Source organism: Carcharodon carcharias, chromosome 10, assembly GCF_017639515.1.
Source record: "Carcharodon carcharias isolate sCarCar2 chromosome 10, sCarCar2.pri, whole genome shotgun sequence".
In the NCBI taxonomy this organism is placed as follows: Eukaryota; Metazoa; Chordata; class Chondrichthyes; order Lamniformes; family Lamnidae; genus Carcharodon; species Carcharodon carcharias.
This window is the reverse complement of record NC_054476.1, coordinates 34,183,049-34,205,706: the sequence shown is the minus strand read 5'-3', so window position 1 is coordinate 34,205,706 and position 22,658 is coordinate 34,183,049. Positions and strand designations below refer to the sequence as shown.

At 44.2% G+C, this 22,658-nt stretch overlaps 1 protein-coding gene across 1 annotated transcript in view; it reads right to left on the bottom strand.

Annotated features, from left to right (window-relative positions):
* The window catches only part of syt9b (synaptotagmin IXb), a 120,042-nt gene that overhangs the window by 71,086 nt on the left and 26,298 nt on the right, over positions 1-22,658 (bottom strand). Inside the window, exons 2-3 of the mRNA XM_041196628.1 lie at positions 11,886-12,237; positions 7,549-8,092 (exon numbers count right to left, since the gene is read on the bottom strand). Of these exons, the coding sequence (XP_041052562.1) occupies positions 7,549-8,092; positions 11,886-12,237 (896 nt within the window). The remainder of the gene's footprint in view (positions 1-7,548; positions 8,093-11,885; positions 12,238-22,658) is intronic.

Sequence of the window (22,658 nt, the reverse complement as noted above, 5' to 3'; positions counted from 1 at the left end):
AAGTTGCGGCTGTCATCCCTTTGTGAGGAGAAGTTTGAGAGGCGATTTGATAGAGATGTTCAAAATCATAAGACAATGTTATGATCCTGTTAGCGACCATTAATATTTAAAGAGAAATTCAACCACCTTATTTCAACCAATAAAACTATGCAACAAGATTTCCCTTTTTTTAAACAAAAACACAAACTTTGTTCTACATAAAAGAATTTACTAAAATAAACACTTAACAATATGGTTCATAACTACATATGTTTGGCTCTCAGGTTTACTTCTTACTTTCCCCATGAATTCTCTATACTACACATCAATGTTAAAGCTATTTACTTCTTCAGGGACCATCCATGAGTATGCCACAGTTTTCTGGAGAATTCTCCTCAGCTCCAAATATTCTTGGAGGTAAAACTTTTATTTACCATCTCTTGATCTTGTTCTGGTTACTTTTCAATATTTCCAAGTTAATTCAATTGATTTTTTCTTTTGCAATAAAACAGCAGAGACCCATTATAAATTCTCCCATTAACTTCAAACTAGGGAATCTTCAAGCTTCTGTCCCTTCACAAGATTCAACTGTGATTAAGCCTCACCTGCATTCTAGACAGACAACGATGAAGTTAGATTTTTTACTCTATTTACGGTGCATCTAACTGTCATCTACTTTGGCTTACCATCTCCCAGTGAGCTGCAAGCCACATGAGGTCCAAAATGCAACTAACTCTCTCAGCAAAAATACCCGGGTAAATTGAAACCAGGTAACTTCTAAGCTCCTCCCATCTCCTTAATGACCTAGTATGCTCTTGGATGTCCTCAAAATGACCTTTGGCTAATTATTCCTCATTCACAATTTCTTCCTTGAGTTGTTGAAGTAAATAGGTTATCCAACCATTCAAATGCTTTTAAAGTAATTTGGTTTGACCTCCCAAATCGATGAGTGCAAACATCACATCTCCAACTCTTTAGCTAAGTAAGCCCAACTGCTGCTTTATAGCTCTATCTCTTCTATTTTGACTTAATTAGCCAATCATGGGCCACCTTTACAACTACCATTTCTTGAGATGTTCTGGCAATCGCTAAAGCCCCTCATTTTAATTACTTTATCTTTCTAGCTGTTAGCCTCTTAAGGCAATATGGCCCCAATCTTTCAGGTGTATTAGGCTCCAAGCTTGCTTTAATTGCAATTATCCCATTTTCTACAGTAAAACTTTAATTCCTAAAATTAAGAATTATTGTCTAAAACATACGAACCATAAACTAGATATTTGCAACAACAGAGTAGAAAGGATTACATTGGATATATGACATAGGAACAAGCCATTCAGCCCCAACCAGTCTGTACCAGTGTTGATGCTCCACTTGAGCCTCTTCCAATCTTTTCTCATCCGAATATAACATTGCACCCTCTATTCCCTTTTTCATATGCTTGTCTAGCTTACCCTTAAATAGATCTACATTATTCACTTCAACCACTCCCTGTCGCAGTGAGTTCACATTCTCCCCACTCTTTGGATGAAGGGGCGGGAGGGGGGGCGGTGGTGGTGCAGGGAAGTGGACTTTACGGAGCCAGCAAGAATGAGAAATGTGGTGTTTGGGGTTATTAAAGTAGGTGGGAACATGGTAATTTCACGGCAACTGATTCATGTTCGTTTAAAGGTGGCATGCACCAGTCAGCTGTGCAGTTGTGCCTCAGATCAGTGATCTTCCTTGTTAAACTCTGTGGCACAAGGGAGGGAAGCAGGAGAATGGAGGCCTGAGACCAGTGAGGTGAGTCAATGGTGGGCAAGCGTGGGGGTTGAAAGGTTGGGGTTCGGGTGCATGGAGAAGTGGAAGAGGGATCCAAGGGAGGACAGAGGGTGGAGTCAGGGCTATGGAGAAGTGAGGTGGGAAGAGCCTGGTGTACTGAGTGTGCTGGTCATTGGGTAGGGGAAGGAGTGTTGCTGGGGACAGTCAGCCAAGGTAATAAAATGAGGGGCCTAAAGGGCAGAGTCTGTACTGTCCAAATGTGGGTCCATCTCAGGGTGGCAGAGTCCTTACAGGGCTTACAGGGCTTTGAATTCACTTACAACATTTCAGTTATCCCTACTGAAAGTGATCTCAGACAATGTCATTTATAATGCAGGAAAGGGAGGGACAGCCGAGCCTACAAGTTCAGCCATGTCCTTCAGAGTGGTGAGTACAACACTGGACACTAACATGAACATTCAATAAAGAGTGAACTAAAAAAACACAAGTTGTTTCTTTCACAATAAACACAATGTTCCTAAGTCCCCTGTAACCATCCATGCATGCCAACCATGAGGCATGCCAGTACTTCTAGCCCTCTGATTAAGTAGACTCAAGAAATAACAATGTTGCACACATGAATAAAATGAAACCAATGTAATAGGGGAGAACGTACCCCATGTCGGGTGGGCTGGTCGGGAGCGTGTGTGGGCGGGCGCGGACCTGATCGCCGCCTGTGATTGGGTCCGTGCTGCCACTTTACTCGGACGGGCCAATTAGGCCTGCCCAGTGTATTTCATGACTCCCACGCATAGTGGGAGTGGGTGGGCGGCAGCGGGCATGCTTAGCCCGGGTCCAATGGTGACCCAGTGGCCTGTATAAAGGAAGGCCTGACAGCTTTGGAAAGGCTGTTCACAATGGCTGGGCGAAGGGCTCTGCAGAGGGGCAATGTTGGTGACGCAAGTCCAGAGGGTAGGCCATCGGGGCAGGCCAGGCTGGAGGGTAGGCCATCGGGGCAGGCCAGGCCCGAGGGTAGGCCGTCGGGCCAGGCCAGGCCGGAGGGCAGGCCAGCGGGGTAGGTCAGGCCGGAGGGTAGGCCAGCGGGGCAGGCCAGGCCGGAGGGTAGGCCAGCGGGGTAGGTCAGGCCGGAGGGTAGACCAGCGGGGCAGGCCAGGCCGGAGGGTAGGCCAGCGGGGCAGGCCAGGCCGGAGGGTAGGCCAGCGGGGTAGGTCAGGCCGGAGGGTAGGCCAGCGGGGCAGGCCAGGCCGGAGGGTAGGCCAGCGGGGCAGGCCAGACTGGAGGGTAGGCCAGCGGGGCAGACCAGGCTGGAGGGAAGGCCAGAGGGGCAGTGTGCCCCTTGTTTTTCAGATAAGTGCCTAACTGGCCTCCTGGAGGAGGTGGCAGCGCGGTGGGAGGTCCTTCTTCCAAGGGACGGGAGGCAGAGGCCTCCCCACCTGACCAAACGTGCATGGGAAGAGGTGGCCGAGAGTGTCAACTCCCATGATGTGGTGCAGCGCACATGGTTCCAGTGCCGCAAAAGATTCAATGATCTCTTGCGCTCGGGAAGGGTGTGTACCATGTTGCTGCAAGTCACTTAATGCAACAGTCACCCTTTCCCCCCAAACCACCCACCCTCCCCCACACCCCCGCCAACTCTGAGTACAGTAACGTCATTGAATCCCTCACGGCATGTATGCCTCGCTGGGTGTGCCAGCAGAGATTGCTCATGCCCAGTTCACCCTGAGAGGGTTGAGCTAGGATGTGTTCTGCATCTGCAGTATGTGTGACACTGACACCCAGGGTATAGAATGGGGGTGAAAGTCAATGGTCTACACCTAGTCAGAGTGCTGGAACTGAGAAGCATGTCGAAGTCAGGGTGCTAACATACTGGGAGGGGAGCTTCCAGTTGGCGGGGCACCAATCCATATTCTGATGTTTGCACAACACGCGCTTGTGCCTCCTTGCTTAGCAAAGTGGCACATTGCGGTGACACACATGAAGGAAGCAGTATTTGGCCAATGGTGGGGGTGTGGGGGTCAGCCCTGGCTTGTTTGGGTGAGTGTGCAGCAGCTGCAGGGTGACGAAGAACTGGAGTCCTGCAATGACCCATTCTGGCTGGGTTGGCAGGGATGCGATGGGAATTCAGGTGCAGGCTGGACTAATCAATGCTCCTCTCTCCTTTTCAGGGAAAGATTGCACACAATGCGTTGGAACAAATGCGGACTGGAGGACAGCAGGCCCAGTTGGCCATTCTTCCGGCTTTCGAGCAGCAGGCCATGGACCTTGAGAGGCGCCATGCCCCCAGGTCCACCGGTGGTGGTGAGGCTGGGGTGCCACGGGGAGGTATGTTTGGCGAGCAGTCAGGTCACCATGTGTGCCACAGAAGCCATGGCACTGCTGAATGCTCCATGACTGAAGTTAGCCACATGTGTTTACCCTTAATTATGGAAGGATGAGCACATAATGATCTGGGGGAGCAGCATGCAAGTTGACATTGTCTGCACTGTAACTAATCAAATGTTGTTTCTCAGCCTACAGGGGAGCCATCCTTGGGAGGAGAAGCGCAGGCACAAGGGGTGCAGGGCCAACAGGAATTGCAAGGCGGAAGGGGCTGCAGAAGACATCAATATCCTGCTGCCAGAGTTTACAGGTGTGAAGCAGCTACCTCAATACCTCTGAGGTCCAGGTCCAGTGCCGAAGGGAGACAGACCCCCATCTGTCAGATAATAGGCCTGTGATCTCCGCAAACTGTGGCCAATGCCAATGTGAGGGCTTGCAGGTCTGAGCGCAACCCCAGGAGTACCTGGCTGATCTCCTGGAGGTGCCTCTCCACAAGAGTCACCACTCTCTCCACTCTTGGAGGTGGGCAGAAAGGTTCTAGCCATATTGCAAAGCCTTCCCGTTTGACCAGGAGGTTCTTTTATGGACCTTCCCCATAGCTGCAGCATTGTTAGCTGACGGTGCCACAGAAGTGCGGGTGTCTGCTGTGCACACCATCTGTACTTTAAATTTTAATTGTAGTCATGTGGGAAACAGTGAAAAGCAAAACTGAGAAAGTAGTGCACAGATCTGGTTCTGCTGTTGGGAACGATGCAGCACTGATAAAATTCCACCCACCCCCACCCCCCAAGTTTCCTCTGAATTCCCTATTGGATTTTTTAATATCAATGGACCCTAATTATTTTCTTCCTAACAAGAGGAATCATTCACTCTGTATCCACTCTATCAAAACCTTTCATAATTTTAAATGGAGTCAGGGCCAGGGAAAATTCAACTCCTGAGTTCAAATCTCACCACGGCAGTTTGGGGAATTTAAATTCAGTTAATTGAGTTAATCTGGAATAAAAACCTAATCTCAGTGATAGCGACTCGGAAACTATTGGACTGTCATAAAAACACACCTGGTTCACTCATGTCCTTCGGGGAAGGGAATCTGCCAGTCTTCCCTTGTCAAACCTACATGTGATTCCAGACCCAGCAACGTGTTTGACTCTTAGCTGCCCTCTGAAATGGCCTAGCAGATCACTCAGTTTAGGGGTTATATTTTCCTCTTGGAAACGCCTTTGCAAGTCAGGCATTTCGCTGCTCACAGACTTCCATCCCGACTGATATGCAACTTTTGTTTTTTTCGACAGGGTTTGGGTTTGCAGTTCAGTTTGTTAAACCGGGAACCAGTGAGCAGGACTGCAGGTGCAGAGGTGGGCTGGTGAGAAGGCTCGCCTCGGGTCCTGGTGACAGCAGCATTGCTTCTAATTGTTTAAAGGTCCCCTAACCCTCACACCCACACCCCCATCACCCTATGCCCCCTCCTTGCACCCCCATGTATCCTCCATAGCCACTCACCCAGTAACCACCATGTACAGCCCTCAGATTCCATGCAGTATTTGGGAAAAAGATAATGCTCTCACCATCTTGTTGTGACATTGTGTGCATGCCAATGCAAACAATGACATGTACCTTTAAGAAGCTGCATAGTGATATCAGTATGACATCACCATGTATAAGCCTGGAGGATAAAAGGTACAGCCTCCATGTTAGATGTTCACTATTGCCTGCAATCTCTACTGCAGATGTTCACTACTGTCTGTGAACCAGTATCAGTAAGACTTTATGTATACCTTATGAGTCAGGCATATAGCCAAGTAATCAACCTATGTCACTGTTAGTACTCAGGCTAGATCAAGGCCTGTGCAGAGCTGTATATAGTTGTTGCTAGTAATAAACTTTGTGTAATTGTGTTTGACCAGAACCCTGGTTAGTCTCAATATCTTACTTAGCATAGATAGTATAGGGACAGGTTCCTTGAGGTTTGCATCGAGACCCTCAATAAATATGGTGGCAGCAAATCGCATGAGACCATGACACAGCTAATAACAGCCTCCATTAAACACACTATCATTGATACTGAGAAAATTGCATTCTGCTATATGAAAAACACTTGTAACACTTGTAATCCTATTAGCTTGTGTCAACAAACCAGATATCTCACCAAAGGGACAATCTGTTATTACAACCTCTTAAAACTGTCATTTATTCTCACATGAATGAAACACCCACTGTGCTGAACCCCATTAGCACATAAAGTTCAGCCAAGTATTCATGATACCCACAGCTCTGCAAACAATAGAGTACTCACTAAGATGGAAAGAAAGGTGCTCATTTCAATTTCAAAGCTGCGTGTCTGTCAATCAGTGGACGGGAGCAGGTGGTTAGATTTTTTCAACTGTCAAAAGCAATCTTTTTTTCATCAGTCAGAGCTGTTATTACATTTAAATCATAGTTCAAATATGATAGCATAGGCGGACAGAACATGTTGTAACATTTTTCACTGCATTATGGTACTTACTCCATTGGAAAGGTACTGTAATGAGGGTCAACTTACCTTTAAAGGACAGATTCCTAAAATGAATCACTGCATTAAAGTACATCTGCTTCACAGGGGGAGGTGGTGACATTGTGGTGTTATCACTGGGCTAGTATTCTAGGGACCCAAGGTAATGGTCTGGGCACCTGGGTTCACAATCACATCACAGCAGATGGTGAAATTTGAATTCAATTAAAATCTGGAATTGGAAGTCTAATGAAGATGATGAAACCATTGCCAACTGCCATAAAAATCCACATGGTTCGCTAATGTCTTTTAGAGAAGGAAATCTGCTGTTCGTACCTGGTCTGGCCTACATGTGACTCCAGAGCCACAGCAATGTGACTGACTCTTAAATGCCCTCTGAATGAGGGCAATTAGAGATGGGCAACAAATGCTAGCCTAGCCAGCAACATTCCGATCCCACGAACAATTAAAAAGAAATACAGCATCTATTAATGGCATTTGAAGGTCTGGATCTGGCAACATTTTACACCTGCCTTTCAGACTATTCCTGACTCCTCAGCAGGCTTTTCTTCACACATTCTCAGACCTGGCATGCTTTTAAACATTGCAGCGCCAGATGAAAATGAGGCATGCGGGAGGAAATTCGATTTTTATGACCCATTTAAAATGGGGAACCCGAGCTCAGATGGGGTTGGGGGAGTTAGTGAGGGGCAGGTGCATGTCTTGCACACTAGGCATTCCCAGCCTATAAAAGGCTTGAGGGAAATGGCGCAATGTCGAGAATGTGGAGGAAAATCGGATTTCCCCCAATGGCCATATATGCACTAAAATTCAGGGCGTTTGGGGATTAGGGATGGACAATGAATACTGGTGTCTCCATTGATGCCTAAATCCATTGAATGAATAAATAAAAATGCCCTTGTTTTTTTAAAAAAAGCATAACTTGTGTAATCAGTACTTGTGTGTTTGAACAGCAAACTCAGGAGTCAGGATACACTTACCGAAGTGACATGTTGAATATCCCTCCACAGCATTGTCTCTCGGGGGAATTCAGACAAGTCAAGGAAATTGTCAACGGCCACTTGGCCAATCACGTCGTGACGGGAAAACCTGTCAAAGTCGTAGACGCTGAAGTGAAGCTTCCGATTGGCCAGCTCATTGTAGGGCACAGAAAAGAGGAAGGCTTCGTCAAAGACAGGGTTGAGGGTTTTGCGGTGGACTTTAGTCTGGTGTTTGGTTTTACGGTCCGGCAGCAAGTATATCTTCACATAAGGGTCAGATGTTCCTGAAAAATCCTTGGCTGGCAGGTTGACAGCCTTGTGGATTTTGACAATCAGCTGTTCCAAGTCGCAGTCGTACTTCAGCACAAAGTTAAGTTTGCCACATGTGCGGTCGTTCCTCCGTCCGTCATCAGTGTCCACTGACCTCTGTTTATACAACTCAGGCTTAATCCGTCCAATGTCCATTGGCTTTTCTTGCCTTTGGTACTGTTGGATGTCAAAGTCCGGGTTGGAAAGGTTTAACTGTCTTCTTATAGAATTGTGCCTGCAACCAAAGGCCATTATTATTCCGTGAAAGGTTGTGAAACATGTAGAGTCATAGTCATAGATTCATAACAGCACAAAAAAAGGCCATTCAGCCCAACAACCTCACAGCAATCTCACAAAATTTTGAATGGCCAATTTTTTTAATTATGATCATTAAATCATTTTTATTTTGCATTATTTCCATTCCAGACTAGAAATGTTCTTTTGCTTAATTGAGTCTCTTGGATAGAATCTTACAGCAAAGCTGAAACAAAGTTATACAGGGCATTGGTGAGACAACATCTCGAATACTGTGTGCAGTTTTGGTCTCCTTATTTCAGTAAGGATGCAAATATCTTGGAGGCAGTTCAGAGGAGGTTAACTAGGTTGATACCTGGAATGAGTGGGTTATCTTATGAGGAAATGTTGGACAGGCTGGGCTTGTTTCCACTGGAGTTTAGGAGAGTGAGGAGGTGACTTGATTGAAGTATATAAGTTCCTGAATGGTCTTGACAAGGTGGACGTCGAAAGGATGTTTCCTCCTTTGGGTGAGTCCAGAACTAGGGGGCACTGTTATAAAATTAGGGGTCATCCTCATAGAACAGAAATGAGGGGAAACTTTTTCTCTCAGAGGATTGTGCGACTTTGGAACTCTGCCTCAGATGGCAGTGGAGGTGGGGTTACTGAATATTTTTAAGGTGGAGGTAGATTGATCCTTGTTAGGCAAGGGAATCAAAGATTATTAGGAGTAGATGGGAACATAGAACTCGAATGGCAGAACAGGCTCAAGGGACCGAATAGCCTACTTCTGTTCCTATTTCATATGTTTGTATGTGAACATTCAGTCCATCGTACCTGTGCAAGCTCTTTTGAAAGAGTTTTGCCACTTCAGAGGTCAATCAAGAGTCAGCCATGTTGGTGTGGGACTAGGTTGTCATTCAGGGTAATGGGAGAACTCCCTGTTTTTATGTGAATGGTGTCTTGCAATCTTTAACATTCTCAAAAACAGAAAGATGTGGTTCTCAGTTTAACTTATTTTACAAAGATCAGCAACTCTGTGAAAACCACACTACCCCTCAGGACAGTACTGTGGTTTCTAATCTCTTTTCGATACGTAACTTTCTTCATTTCACTGGTTTCTCCCAATTGTCTTTCCATTTCTCTGCCAACTACCATATGTTCCGTGTTATGACCTTTTTACATTTATTCATGTAATGTGAGCATTGCTAGCAAGGCCAGCATTTATTGTCCATTTTTAATTACCCTTGAGAAGAACATGCTGCATAGTTGCCATTGACTAATAACAACTTGCTTTTATGTAGCACCTTTAACATTGCAACACGCCCCCCGGCACTTCACAGGAGTGAACATAAGAGATGTTAAAATGTATAAGGTAGGTTTTGAGGGGCTTATAAAAGAAAAGAAAGAGGTAATGGTGGAACAAGGAAAATCGGGAATGCTAAGAGGTAAGAATGCGAGGAGTGCAGATATCTTGGAGGTTTGTGGGGCTGGGGCATATTAGAGTGACAGGGAGGGGGAAAGACCAGGAGGGATTTGAGAAAAATTATGAGAATTTTAAAATTAAGGCACTGCTTATCAGAGCTAATAAAGGTCAGTTGAGCATGTGTGTGATGGGTGAACAGGACTTGGTGTGAGGTAGGACACAGGTAGAGGTTAGGATGAGTTCAAGTTTACAGAGGGTATCCACTACCAACCCATCAACATTTAGCCTCCACCCACACATGGAACATAATGTGTAAACTTTTGCCAGGGAATTGGAGAACAGCTAATGTGTTTCTGCTATTTAAGAAGGTTGTAGAGATAAGCCAGGGAACTACAGGCCAGTGGGTCTTATGTCAGTGGTAGGGAAACTATTGGAGAAAATTCTGAAGGAGAGAATCTATCTCCACTTGGAGAGGCAAGGTTTGATCAGGAATAGTCAGCATGGCTTTGTCAGAGGGAGGTCATGCGTAACAAATTTGATTGAACTTTTTGAGGAGGTGACCAGGTGTGTAGATGAGGGTAGTGTAGTTGATGTAGTTTATATGGATTTCAGCAAAGCCTTTAACAGGGTCCTACATGGGAGATTTATAAAGAAGGCAAATGCACATGGGATACAGGGTAATTTGATAAGGTGGATTCAAAATTGGCTTAGTTGTAGGAGACAGAGAGTGATGACAGAAGGACGCTTTAGTGACTGGAAGCCAGTGTCCAACCACAGGGATCTGTGCAGGGTCCCCTATTATTCATCATTTATATAAACGACATAGATGACTATGTGGGAGGTAGGATTAGTAAGTTTGTGGATGACACAAAGATTGGCCGGGTAGTTAACAGTGAGGTTGAGTGTCTTGGGCCACAGGAAGATATAGACGGGGTGGTCAAATGGGCAGATAAGTGGCAGATGGTATTTAACCCTGAAAAGTGTGAGGTGATACATTTTGGAAGGAGTAATTTGACAAGGAAGTATTCCATGAATGGCGTGACACTAGGAAGTTCTGAGGAACAAAGGGACCTTGGCGTGTGTCCATAGATCTCTGAAGGCAGAGGGGCATGTTAGTGGGGTGGTGAAAAAGGCATATGGGACACTTACCTTTATCAATCAAGGCATAGATTACAAAAGTAGGGAGATCATGTTGGAGTTGTATAGAATCTTGGTGAGGCCACAGCTGAAGTACTGTGTGGAGTTCTGGTCACCACATTATAGGAAGGATGTGATTGCACTGGAGGGGGTGCAGAGGAGATTCACCAGGATGTTGCCTGGGATGAAACATTTAAGTTATGAAGACAGGTTGGATAGACTTGGGTTGTTTTCTTTGGAGCAGAGAAGGCTGAGGGGCAACCTGATTGAGATGTACAAGATTATGAGGGGCACGGACAGGGTGGATAGGGAACAGCTGTTCCCCTAGTTGAAGGGTCAGTCACGAGGGGACATAAGTTCAAGGTAAGGGGCAGGAGGTTTAGGGGGGATGTGAGGAAAAACCTTTTTACCCAGAAGGTGGTGACGGTTTGGAATGCACTGCCTGGGATGGTGGTGGAGGTGAGTTGCCTCATATCCTTTAAAAAGTACCTGGATGAGCACTTGGCACGTCATAACATTCAAGGCTATGGGCCAAGTGCTAGTAAATGGGATTAGGTAGTTAAGTCAGGTGTTTCTCACATGTCGGCGTGGACCTGATGGGCTGAAGGGCCTCTTTTGCACTGTGTGATTCTGTGAATTGTCAAGACTCAGTCAATAAATGATTTCGACTAGCAGGTTTCTCTGTAGTCTGAACTTACAACCATTTGACTGGGATTTAAATACTTTCACGATTGAACTTAAAGCTGTTTTGTTTACTCTACTTCTAGCCTTTTAGCCCCAGTTTCACACTAGAACCAGAGTTACCAACTCTGGTTCGACATAACCTTGTTTCCAACTGCCCCCCTCCACTCCTCAACCCTCTCAGCATTGGCTGCCCGATATGTCCATCCACCAATCAGAACAAACCCTTTCTTGACCAATTCAAGTATGCTTGATTGAAGCAGTCTATTTTCTAGTTTTAAAACTAAAAAGAAAAAAAAATCAAAGAAAATATTTCAAAAACTCAATGTTTTCTTGCCTGCTATAATCTGTCCCCCCTACATTTTTCTTGTAGCAGTGTCCAGAAAATCAGTTATTTCCTGAAGCAGTTGGCAGCACCAACTGGAACACTGGTTTCTGAATTACAAATTAATGGGCCTTTTGTCAAATCTGTGGCTTCAACAATCTTGGAATCCAGTCAGAGAGTGTCTTAATTTGCTTGAACCTCTCGTGGACCACACGAACCACTGACCTGGAAGATGACGTGGGTTCCGTGACTTGCCGATGCATCCGCACATTATGGGTGCAGTTCTCCTTGTTCTTGGATTGGGCATCCACGGGAATATCTGGGGAAGTGTGGCTGATCTTCATCGCTGACTCTGGGTAGGAGGCAGGTTCAGTCATGAAGTCCTCGCTGTACTCATGCCCATCTGTCTCGTTATCTGTGTAATGCTGCTGGTCCTGTTGGCTGTCCTTGTTGTTGGATGATTCGCTGCGTTCCCGCCACGGGATCCAGCACAACTTCCAGGAGACAAACAGCGAGACTCCAAAAAGTGCTAGGCCACAGGCAGTAACCACCAGCGACAACAGGCTAATAGAAATATCTGAGAAAACAAGGAACAGCTCATGATTAGAACCATCTTTTCATTAGAACCATAGATTTTTAAAAATTCATTCATGGGATGTGAGCATCCCTGGCTAGGCCAGCATTTATTTCCCACCCCTAATTGCTCTTAAGGAGGCAATGCTGAGCACCTTCTTGAACTATTACAGTCCACATGGTGTAGGTACACCCACGGTACCATTAGGAAGGTAGTACCAGGTTTTTGACCCAGCAACAGTGAAGGAAAAGGTATATGGTTCAAAGTCAGGATGGTTTGTGACTTGGAGGGAAACTTACAGATGGTTGTATAAACACATAAAATATGCATCTATTTCAAACACTGTTTTCAAGGGTTGTATCTAAAAAGTTTGAATATGTAGTAAGAGAAAGTTTGTTTCCAAAATGAAATACATTGCATCATCTTGACTTAACTATCCAGCGCACTCCTGGCCAGCCTTCCATATTCTTTCCTTTTTAAACTTGAGCTCATGCAAAATTCTGCTCCTGTGTCCTTAATTGGACCCAAAGTCCTGTTCACTCATCACCCCTGTACTGTCTACCTGGACTGATTTCTGGTTAAGCAACACCTCAGTTTAACACACACACACACACACACACACACACACACATGCATTGCCCACAAGTTATTCTACCACTTTTCCTTGATGAACCATTATAATACACTGGTTAGGTTGCAGCTGGGAACATTGTGAGCAATTCTGGATACTGCTCTTTAAGAAGAATGTGAAGGCCTTAGAAAGGGAGCTCAGAAAAAGATCATGAGAATAGTTCCAGGGCTGAGGGATTCTATTTATATGGATAGATTGGAGAAGCTAGGGTTGTTCTCCTTAGAGCAGAGAAGGTTGAGGGAAGATTTGATAGAGATGTTCAAAATCATGAATGGGCTAGACAGAGTAGCTGGGGAGAAACTGTTCCCACTGTTGGCCGGGTTGACAATCAGAGGACACAGACATAAGGTGATAGGTAAAGAAATCAAAAGCAAGATGGGCAGAAACTTTTTAACACCGAGTGGTTAGGATTTTTTTTATTCATTCATGGGATGTTGGCGTCACTGACTAGGCCAGCATTTATTGTATCTGTGATGCCTGAGAGTGTAGTGGAGGCAGATTCAACCAGGGTTTTGAAAAGGGAATTGGTTAAGCACCTGAAGGGTGTATTTGCAGGGCTGGAGGGAAAAGTTGGAGAAGTGAGACTAGCTAAATTGTTCTCACAGGAACATGGGCTTGACAGGCCAAATGGCCTCCTTCTGTGCTGTAACCATTCTTTGACTCTATGTGCATCTGAAGTTGCCTTGTGTTAATGTGTAATTGGCAGTATAACTGTAGGTTCTACAGGACTCCTGCAGGACAACAGGAGTGATCTAAATAAGCTCCAAGCTGATGTGACACATAGGATAGACAGAAAGTGCTATCATAAGGACGCAAGCTTGTGTTTGTGTGCAAGTGATTAGGACAGATTAATTATAGAACTGCACCTTTAGTTAGATGAATTATAATGTAATTAATTACAGAGCTGCTCTTAGTGGTTGTACCAATAAACTCACTGTACTGACTCCGTTCATCCATTTGTTGGCTATCACATTGATAGCAATACATAATTTCTAACGTCTTGTCAAAATGAACTAGTGCTGCAATGCTGAGCACAGCAGAACTGCCATCATAACATGAGTTTAAAGAAAGATTAATCCAATTGATTGAGAAATGAAAACAAATGCGTCTGGATTTTGGAATGGTGAGGTGATTAGCGCTCACCTTTATTATGGAGAGAAACCTCTGGAATCCATATATGTGTAGCTAACACAGAGATCCAAATATCGCTGTTCCATTTGCCATGCTCTGCCACAAACTTCACTACATTGTTTCCTCACTAATATGCTCAGCACTCAAGCACAGGGAATAGAGTGAAGCTGGCGTACTTACCTACTAAACAAGTGAGAAAACATTGGGCTGGGACATTCAAACCCAAGTGAATTTTTAAATGGTGTGATAAATCTTAATTACCAAACACCAGCCCCAAAAATTCAATTTTACAAGCGTTGAAGAATTGTAAAAGAATTAAAATGTTTTAAAACTTTCTCTTTCTGTTTATTTCATCTCTCTCTCTTAACCCATCTTTCTTTGCCTCTCTTTACTCAGTTTTCTTCACTGGGTTTTATATTGTGTTAAATATCCCTGGTTTAAACTCAGCGAGACTCAGTGAAGATTCTTCAATCTGATTCGTTACACTATTTCTTGTCCTGCTGACACATAATGCAATTGTCCTGTAGTTGATGTCATGCTCGATTGGACTCCGGGCGACAGCATATTGCCACTCAAATGCCTGGAAAAAAATCTGTGGGCAGCTGTAAGTGCGATATATGGTGAGGGCCATTCCTTTGCTGCAGAGAGCTAACATTCAAACATTCAAGGTCTCACAGCCTCTCTGCAGTAGTTTGAAACAAACTGTATGAAAGTGTTTTGTGTTTGTGAGCATGAGCACAGTGGTCGCTGTCGGGCAATCTGAGAGCACAGTGGTCACAGTGGAGAGGTTACTTTTTGGGATTAATAATCCAGGGAATGAGAGTTCAAACCCCACTGTCATAGCCTGACATCCATTACCTTGTGTTTTGATTCCAGTGCTGTTGGAATGTTAATTAGATTGTTGGTATATGATGTGTGCTAAAATTGTCTATGTTTAAATATTGATTTTGAATGAGTTTTCAAAAAGGAAAAATATTAGGTTCAGCAATTAGAATATAATTTTATATCACCTCCATGAAAGTGAACATATATAAATTGAGATTGTATTGTTACAAGTCAAGCCCCACACTCTTCTATTTGAAAGTTAAACATGTGAGAAGAGCTGTGCATTGATGGGGAAAAGTAGCAATGGATCATTATCTCAGTTTTGAGCTCAGCTGTTAGAATTACTTATGAACAGTTGGGAAAAGAGGTCAACAGAATGTGTTAATGGCATGTTAAGTTTCATGAATGATTTTCTGGTGTTGCATTCTGCAGTTACAGAGGCAAATCATTAGGATTTTATTGATAAAGCCTTCAGACCTACTCAAAGGGAGAAACGAGAGCCTAATGAAGAATTGGCCGTGGGCAGATATTGGCCCATTACTTTCAAGATCTGTTGCAGTGTAACTGGGGGTATGCCAAAGATACGCTGGGGAATCCCCTCCGGAAGTCCCACGTGGCGATTATACATTAATTGCCCGGGAATTTCAAACTTCCATTGAGCAATTGACCGGCAATGGGAACCATCCGATACTGCAATTTAAATGGCAAACTTCAGATAGTTCAGACTGACTTTGAGTAATAGTTAGCCAGATAAAGTTAAGAGAATTAAAACCACTTCTAACTTCTAGGTAACTATAGTCCTGACATCCCCAACCTCCCACTGGACTACCCCTGACCCCTCCCCCATGGGACACCCCCTCCAACTTCCCTCCGCAAATCCCAACTATCCTTTCCAAACCTGACAACACTTCCACCTCCACAAATCAAATGCTCTCCCCACCCCCCAACTACCCTCCCAATAACCTGACTACACCCCCACCCCGCCGACTGCCCTTCCCACCCCTGACTACCCCAACATCTGACTAACCCCCCTACCCCCGACTTCCCCCACTGACCATCCCCTGCACTGACCATCACCCCCACCTCTAACCATCCCCCCACTGACCACCCGACACTCCCCCACTGACCACCCCTCCTCCACTGACCACCCCTCCCCTACTCCACTGACCACTCTCCACCCTGAGCACACCTCATTGGTCACCCAACCATCCCCCACTGACCACCCCTACTGAACCCCCCCACACCCAGCAATGACCATCCGACCACCAACATACCCCACCCATCGCCCCCATCCTACCCACTTACCTTGCAAACTTATCTTCTTCTTGGCTTCTCAAAGAGGCTGGGACTTTTAAACTTAACTGCTTTATGGCAGCTGGTGTGTAAAAAAGGGGGTGTGCCTTCTTTACCTCCAACTCAGCTGCACTCGACACAGGTGTGGCTTCATTTTAGGGTAAATAACTAGGAATGGAGTGGCAATCTGACTCTGATTGCCACTCCACAGAAGTTACAACCCTAAGAATTTAAATTGCATTCGTTACTCCTATGCTTGACTATTCCAATGCTCCCCTGGCTAGCATCCCATCCTCCAAAAAGTTGAGCCTCTTCTGCCTGTGTCCAATTTTCATATTGCCCTTCACCCTTGTGCTCGCTGATCTACATTGATTCCGTTTGAGCAACACCTTGATTTAAAAACTGCCATCCTCATTTTCAAAGCCCTCCATGGCCTCACTCCTCTTTATCTCTGTAATCTCCTCCAGCTCCACAACCTTCTGAGATCTCTATGTTCCTTCAATTCTGGCCTCTTGAGCATCATCACTTTTAATAATTTCACCATTATTGGCTGTGTCGTAAAGTGCCAAGGCCCTAAGCTTGGGAATTCCCTCCCTAAACCTCTCTGCCTCTCTGTCTCGCTACCTCTGTCTCTGCTTTTAAGATGCTGCTTGAAACCTACCTCTTTGACCAAACCTTTGGTCGCCTGTCCAATTATCTCCTTATGTGGCTCAATGTCAAATTTTGTTTAATAATGCTCCTGTGAAGCCCCTTGAGATGTTTTATTATGTAAAGGTGCTATATAAATATAAATACAAGTTTGTTGTAATTCTTGTTCACAACTTCAGGATGTCCCAGGATGTTTTACAATGGAGTACTCCTTGAAGTGTTGTCACTCTTGTAATGTAAGAAAAGCAGCAGCCAATTTGCACGCAGCAAAATTCCACAAACAGCAATGTGATAATGACCAGATAAACTGTTTTTGTGACGTTTGCTGAGAGAATAATCCCCTGCTCTTCCTCGAAATAGTGTCATGGCATCTTTCTCATCTACATGAGAGAGGGCAGATGCTGCCTCATCTGAAGTATAATACCTCAGTGCAGCACTCCTTTAGTACTCCACTGGGAGGGTCAGCATGGATGATATGCTCAAACCCTTAGAGTTGGACTTGTGGGGACCCATAACCTTCCATAAACTTGCAATCCCAATATCTAGAGCCATCTTTACAGCCAGCAACACCTGGTATTCTTGCAAGTGACGAGCCATCTTATCCTTCAGGATGGGCAATGGTGTCTGGGCATTATTTGCCTCCAAAATATAATATTCTTCCATTTCTTGAATTTAACTCTCAAGAGATCCATTTGTTCCCTTAAGTGCATCAGTATCAGTGTCAGGATTTGTCTGCAGTGGTCACTATTCTCTTGTTTGGCAGACAATGATGAAGTGAAGGGAGGTGCTGATGTACAGGAGACCAGAGTCAGACAACAAACTGCCAGATTTGGGATAGGGGAAGAGAGGGTGTGTGTGTGGGGGGGGGGGGGGGGGGGGGGGGGGGCAGAATTTTACGTTCCAAGGGCGGGCACACACCCGACCTGATCGGGCATAAAATTGCGCGAGATGACGCTGGGCGAGCGTCCCAATGTCATTGCGCACTCGTGCGATATTTCGCTTGGTGGGTAGGTGCGGCAGCCACAAGCACGCTCGCCAACAATTAAGTGGACAATTAAGCCTATTAACGGTGCAATTGAATGCCATTTTTTGTGGCCCATCCAACCTTACAGTTGGCGGCCTTTACATTTTTCATGAAACCTCATCCAAGGGCGGGATGAAAGCTCTGTTAGGAAATAAAATAAAAATAAATATCTGGGGACAGCATTTTTATGGAGTATGCTTTCAGGTGCTTGGTTGTGCTGCATGGAGATTTTTTGCAGCTTTACTTTATTATTTGCAGGTCTGCAGCTCCCTGAGGCAGCTGTCTACCTTCAAGGAGATCTCTTGCGGTGATGTCGTCACCCACCCTCTCCCTGCCCCCACCCCGGGGGCCTGTTTCCCGGCCGCTCCCAGGCCTGCCAGTCGCGTACACCTACCAAGGGAACACTTAAGGCCTGCGCGCGCACATTTGTGTGTGTGTGTGTGTGTGTGTGTGTGTAGGGATAATTGGGGAAAGAAGATGGTAGTGCTCAAGCAAATTACACAGATAGGGAGGGGTGAGACCAACAAGGGATTTAAGCACAATGGCGATAATTTTAAATTTGACAGATGAGAGGAACTGATGAAGGTCAACAATAACACGGCATTAGATGGGTCAAACTTGGTGAAGTGCTTTGGAGTATTTTACTATGTTAAAGGTACTACATAAATGCAAGTTTTTCTTGTTGGTGGGACTACGATATGGACGGCAGAGTTTTGGGCTCTCATCACCACAAGCTTGGTTGTAGTTCTTCTCAAGGGCAATTACGGATAGACAACAAATGTTGGCCTTGCCAGCGACATTCATATCCCATGCCATTGCTGAATTTATTGCAGATTTGGGATGATAGAGGTGAAGTAGTCATAAATGCTCCTGGGTTGCAACCAAAATGCTAGAAAGGTAACAGGACACCTGCAATACAAGGAGCTACATAGGCATAGCTGTGTAACTTGTGCCAGAGGAGACTGAAACTCAGTGTGATGGTTACAACTGTTGCCCACCATTTTAAATTCAGTACCAACTAGTGCCTTACGTGGTTAAGCCATGTGAAGCTTTTGGATACCTGTAGTCTGCATGCTAGAATACTGAGGTGCAACTGCAAATCTGCAATGCATAGAACTGAGAAAAACAGCTGCTGCAGGCAGGGGCACAGGTGCATGACCTTTATTTTAAACTCACAAAAGCTTGCTGTTGACTTGTTTAATTGGAATACACAATGCAAGAGTAAGAAAAGAAACATCTTTCCATACAAATCATACTGATTATGGGCAGTAAGAGAGCAGAAACATTCTGTCTGCAACAGAATGAACTGAATTCACTGTACCTTTGCATACTCTCATTCTCAATGCAGAAAGATTACTGTTGGTTTTCCAAAGGCCAAGCAAGATATGTGCAGTGTGCAGCAAATATATATAGAGACAGCAATCAGCAGATTAATGATTGACAATATGTCCAAAGGTGAAAATAAGACTGCTTTCTCTGGCATTGTAGTGATCCATGTCATTATTGGCACATTTAAGGAATTAATTGGCAGTACCTGCCTCCCATGCTGTTTTCCCATTTATCCTGTAGCTCAGTGCTTGGACTAGGAAGCCTCACTCTATAGCAATTACATAGTTTACTGGACAATGATTCCTTCATGCAAAAACAAAAATACCTGGAAAAACTCAGCAGGTCTGACAGCATCTGTGGAGAGGAATACAGTTAGCGTTTCGAGTCCATATGTGAAGAGTCATACGGACTCGGAATGTTAACTGTGTTCCTCTCCACAGATGCTGTCAGACCTGCTGAGTTTTTCCAGGTATTTTTGTTTTTGCATGAAGGAATCATTGTCCAGTAAACTTTGTAATTGCTATAGAGTGAGGCTTCCTAGTCCAAGCACTGAGCTGCAGCATAAATGGGAAAACAGCAAGGGAAGCAGGTACTGCCAATTAATTCCTTAAATGTGCCAATAATGACATGGATCACTACAATGCCAGAGAAAGCAGTCCTTATTTTCACATTTGGACATATTGTCAATCATTAATGTGCTGATTGCTGTCTCTATATATATTTGCTGCACACTGCACATATCTTGCTTGGCCTTTGGAAAACCAACAGTAATCTTTCTGCATTAAAAATGAGAGTATGTAAAGGTACAGTGAATTCAGTTCATTCTGTTACAGACAGAATGTTTCTGCTCTCTTACTGCCCATAATCACTATGTTTTGTATGGAAAGATGTTTCTTTTCTTACCCTTGCATTGTGTATTCCAATTAAACAAGTCAACAGCAAGCTTTTGTGAGTTTAAAAAAGGTTATTTATTCTCACGCACTTATCCTGAACTAATGCAACATCACATACTCAGTCTCACGCATGCACAAACACACATGCACACACATTCACACACACATTCAGTGATTGGATACAAATAAAAATAGTGCACCTTTACAGTTACAGTTAACCCAGTCTCCAATTTATGATTTCCAATCTCTCATATGACAGTCTATAGTTTCTGGAATAGATTTGATGATTTAAAGTTGAATTGAGGATCTTGTAAAGTGAAGGTTTCACAGCAGTGAGGTTTCTTATAGTCTAATATCTAGGAGGTTGAGGAGGAGGTCTTGGTTCTCAGGTGAACTTTGAAACTGGAAGGTTAAGTACTTTGCTGTTTGATGACTTTGAAAGGTGGGTTCTCAGACTGGCTGACAGCTGATGGTTCTGATAGATCTGCTGGGCCCTGGGGTAATAAGGGTGCAGTCTCTGAAACCAGCTTTAATCACATGACTGCTGGATTAGCACTTCTGAGCCCACCAAGTCTAATTTGGATGAGGAAGGCCATCGTGATACAGTGGGAAGCTGATAGTGGCCATTGAGTTTCGATCTTCCCTTTTGTCCAGTGTGAAATATGGAGGCAGGCATGGAAACTCCATAACCTTTAGGTATTGACCTATCCTTAAACAATGAGAAGTGTGAATTCCACATCCAAATGACAATAGCACCTTTAACATCATAAAATATTCCAAGGTGCTTCACAGAAGTATTAACAGGCAAATTGTGACACTGTGACATACGGAGATATTAGGACAGATGATCAAAAGGTTTTAATGAATTTCTTAAAAGTGGAGAAGGAGATGGAGAGCTGGAAAGGCTCAGGAAAAGAATTCCGGAGCTCAGAGCCAGGCAGCTGAGGGCATGGTCACCAATGGTAGAATGATTAAAATTGAGGATACTCAAGGGACCAGAATTGGAGGAGCTCAGAGATCTCAGAGGGATATAGGGCTGGAGAAAATAACAGATTTAGGAATGGGAAAGGCCATGGAGGAATTTGAAAACCAAGGTTAAGAATTTTCAAATTGTGGCTTTTAAGGCACTGCCTACAATCTAGCTTTTCAACTTAATGATTAGTCACCTGTCCTAATGTCTCCTTCTTTGGAGGGATTTAAACACCTGGATGAGAATTCTAAATGTGAGGCATTATCAGGCTGGGAGTCAATATAGGTCAGTGCGCAGAGGGGTGTTGGGTGAACAGGGCTTGGATTAAGTTAGGATAAGCAGAGCAGATTTTTGGATGAACTCACTTTTGTGGAGAGCGGATGCATGCTGCCCAGGGAAGCATTGGAATATTTAGGTCTGGAGGTAACAAAGGCGTGGATGAGCTCTTACTTGTCTATTACTTGTATCAGAAAAGACCCAGTGTTTTTGATCGGGTATTTTTTTTGAAGTGGGTTCTACTACCATCAGGTGCTTGACTCCATGATGACACCTAATTCATGTTGTGGGGTGTGCGAACTGGTTGTTGCTTTGGTACTTAATACTTGCCATTGATGGAAGTGTATTCACAACTCACAACTTCTACAGATCTGTATGAAAATAGAGCTGCAGCAATGTTCAGCATTCACCTACCACAGTCATCTCTAAAAAAGTTTAAGCTGGTTCTTACTGCACATTGGACACCAAAGGCTATATTCCAGCAGTGGAAGCATTCAAGAAAGATGATCCCACTGTGCCAATAAAAAGATATATCACAGAAAGGGGCTTTTTGCCCCTGTGTGCTTATGTCAGCTCTCTGGGGAAAGATTAATTGGATAACTCTACCATAGTGTTGCTCCTTCAAGGATTTACCCAATTATCTTTTGAATATTACAGCTGAATCTGCTTCCATCAACCTTGGAGGTAGTGAATTTCAGATCGCAAAAATTTGCTATGTGAAAAAAATGTTTCCTCTGGATTTTAATCTATTCACTTTAGATCAGTATACTTTTGGTTATTGGCCATTCTACCACCAGAACAACTTATCTTTACTTACTCTCAAAGCCATTTATAATTTTGAACACCTTTACTAAATCTCCTCTTATTCTTTTCTACTCTAAGGAGGACAACCCCAACATCTCCAGCCCCTCCACATAACTGATGTTTCTCTGGTGCAATTCTAGCGAACCTCTTCTGCACCTGAGATATCCTTCCTAAATGTTGGTGCTTAAAATTGAACACAATACTCCATCTGAGGTCTAACCAGAGTTTTATTAAAGTTTAACATAAGCTAGAGTACAAAAGTAAAGAAACTATGTTAGACATGCTCCATTGCCAATACCACTGGCATTGCCAAGTGCTCATAGCTGTTGGCAAAAGCCCTATGTGAACTCATGGATTTTACGTTCAAATGTAAATTGGATTATTAGATAGAAGAGTAATGTTCAGGTAGTTCAAAATGTCTAGATTTTAAAACTCTTCTAAACTTGTTTTGGAATATAAACAGAAGAACACAGTAATCACATGTTCCTGGATGACCTAACTTTAAAAGGAGCTATTTTTCACAATTGGGTCCCTTGCTAGGCTACTTAAGAGAGTGTTTTAAAGACACAGAACAGGGGACTGGAATTATATGTGAGAGTG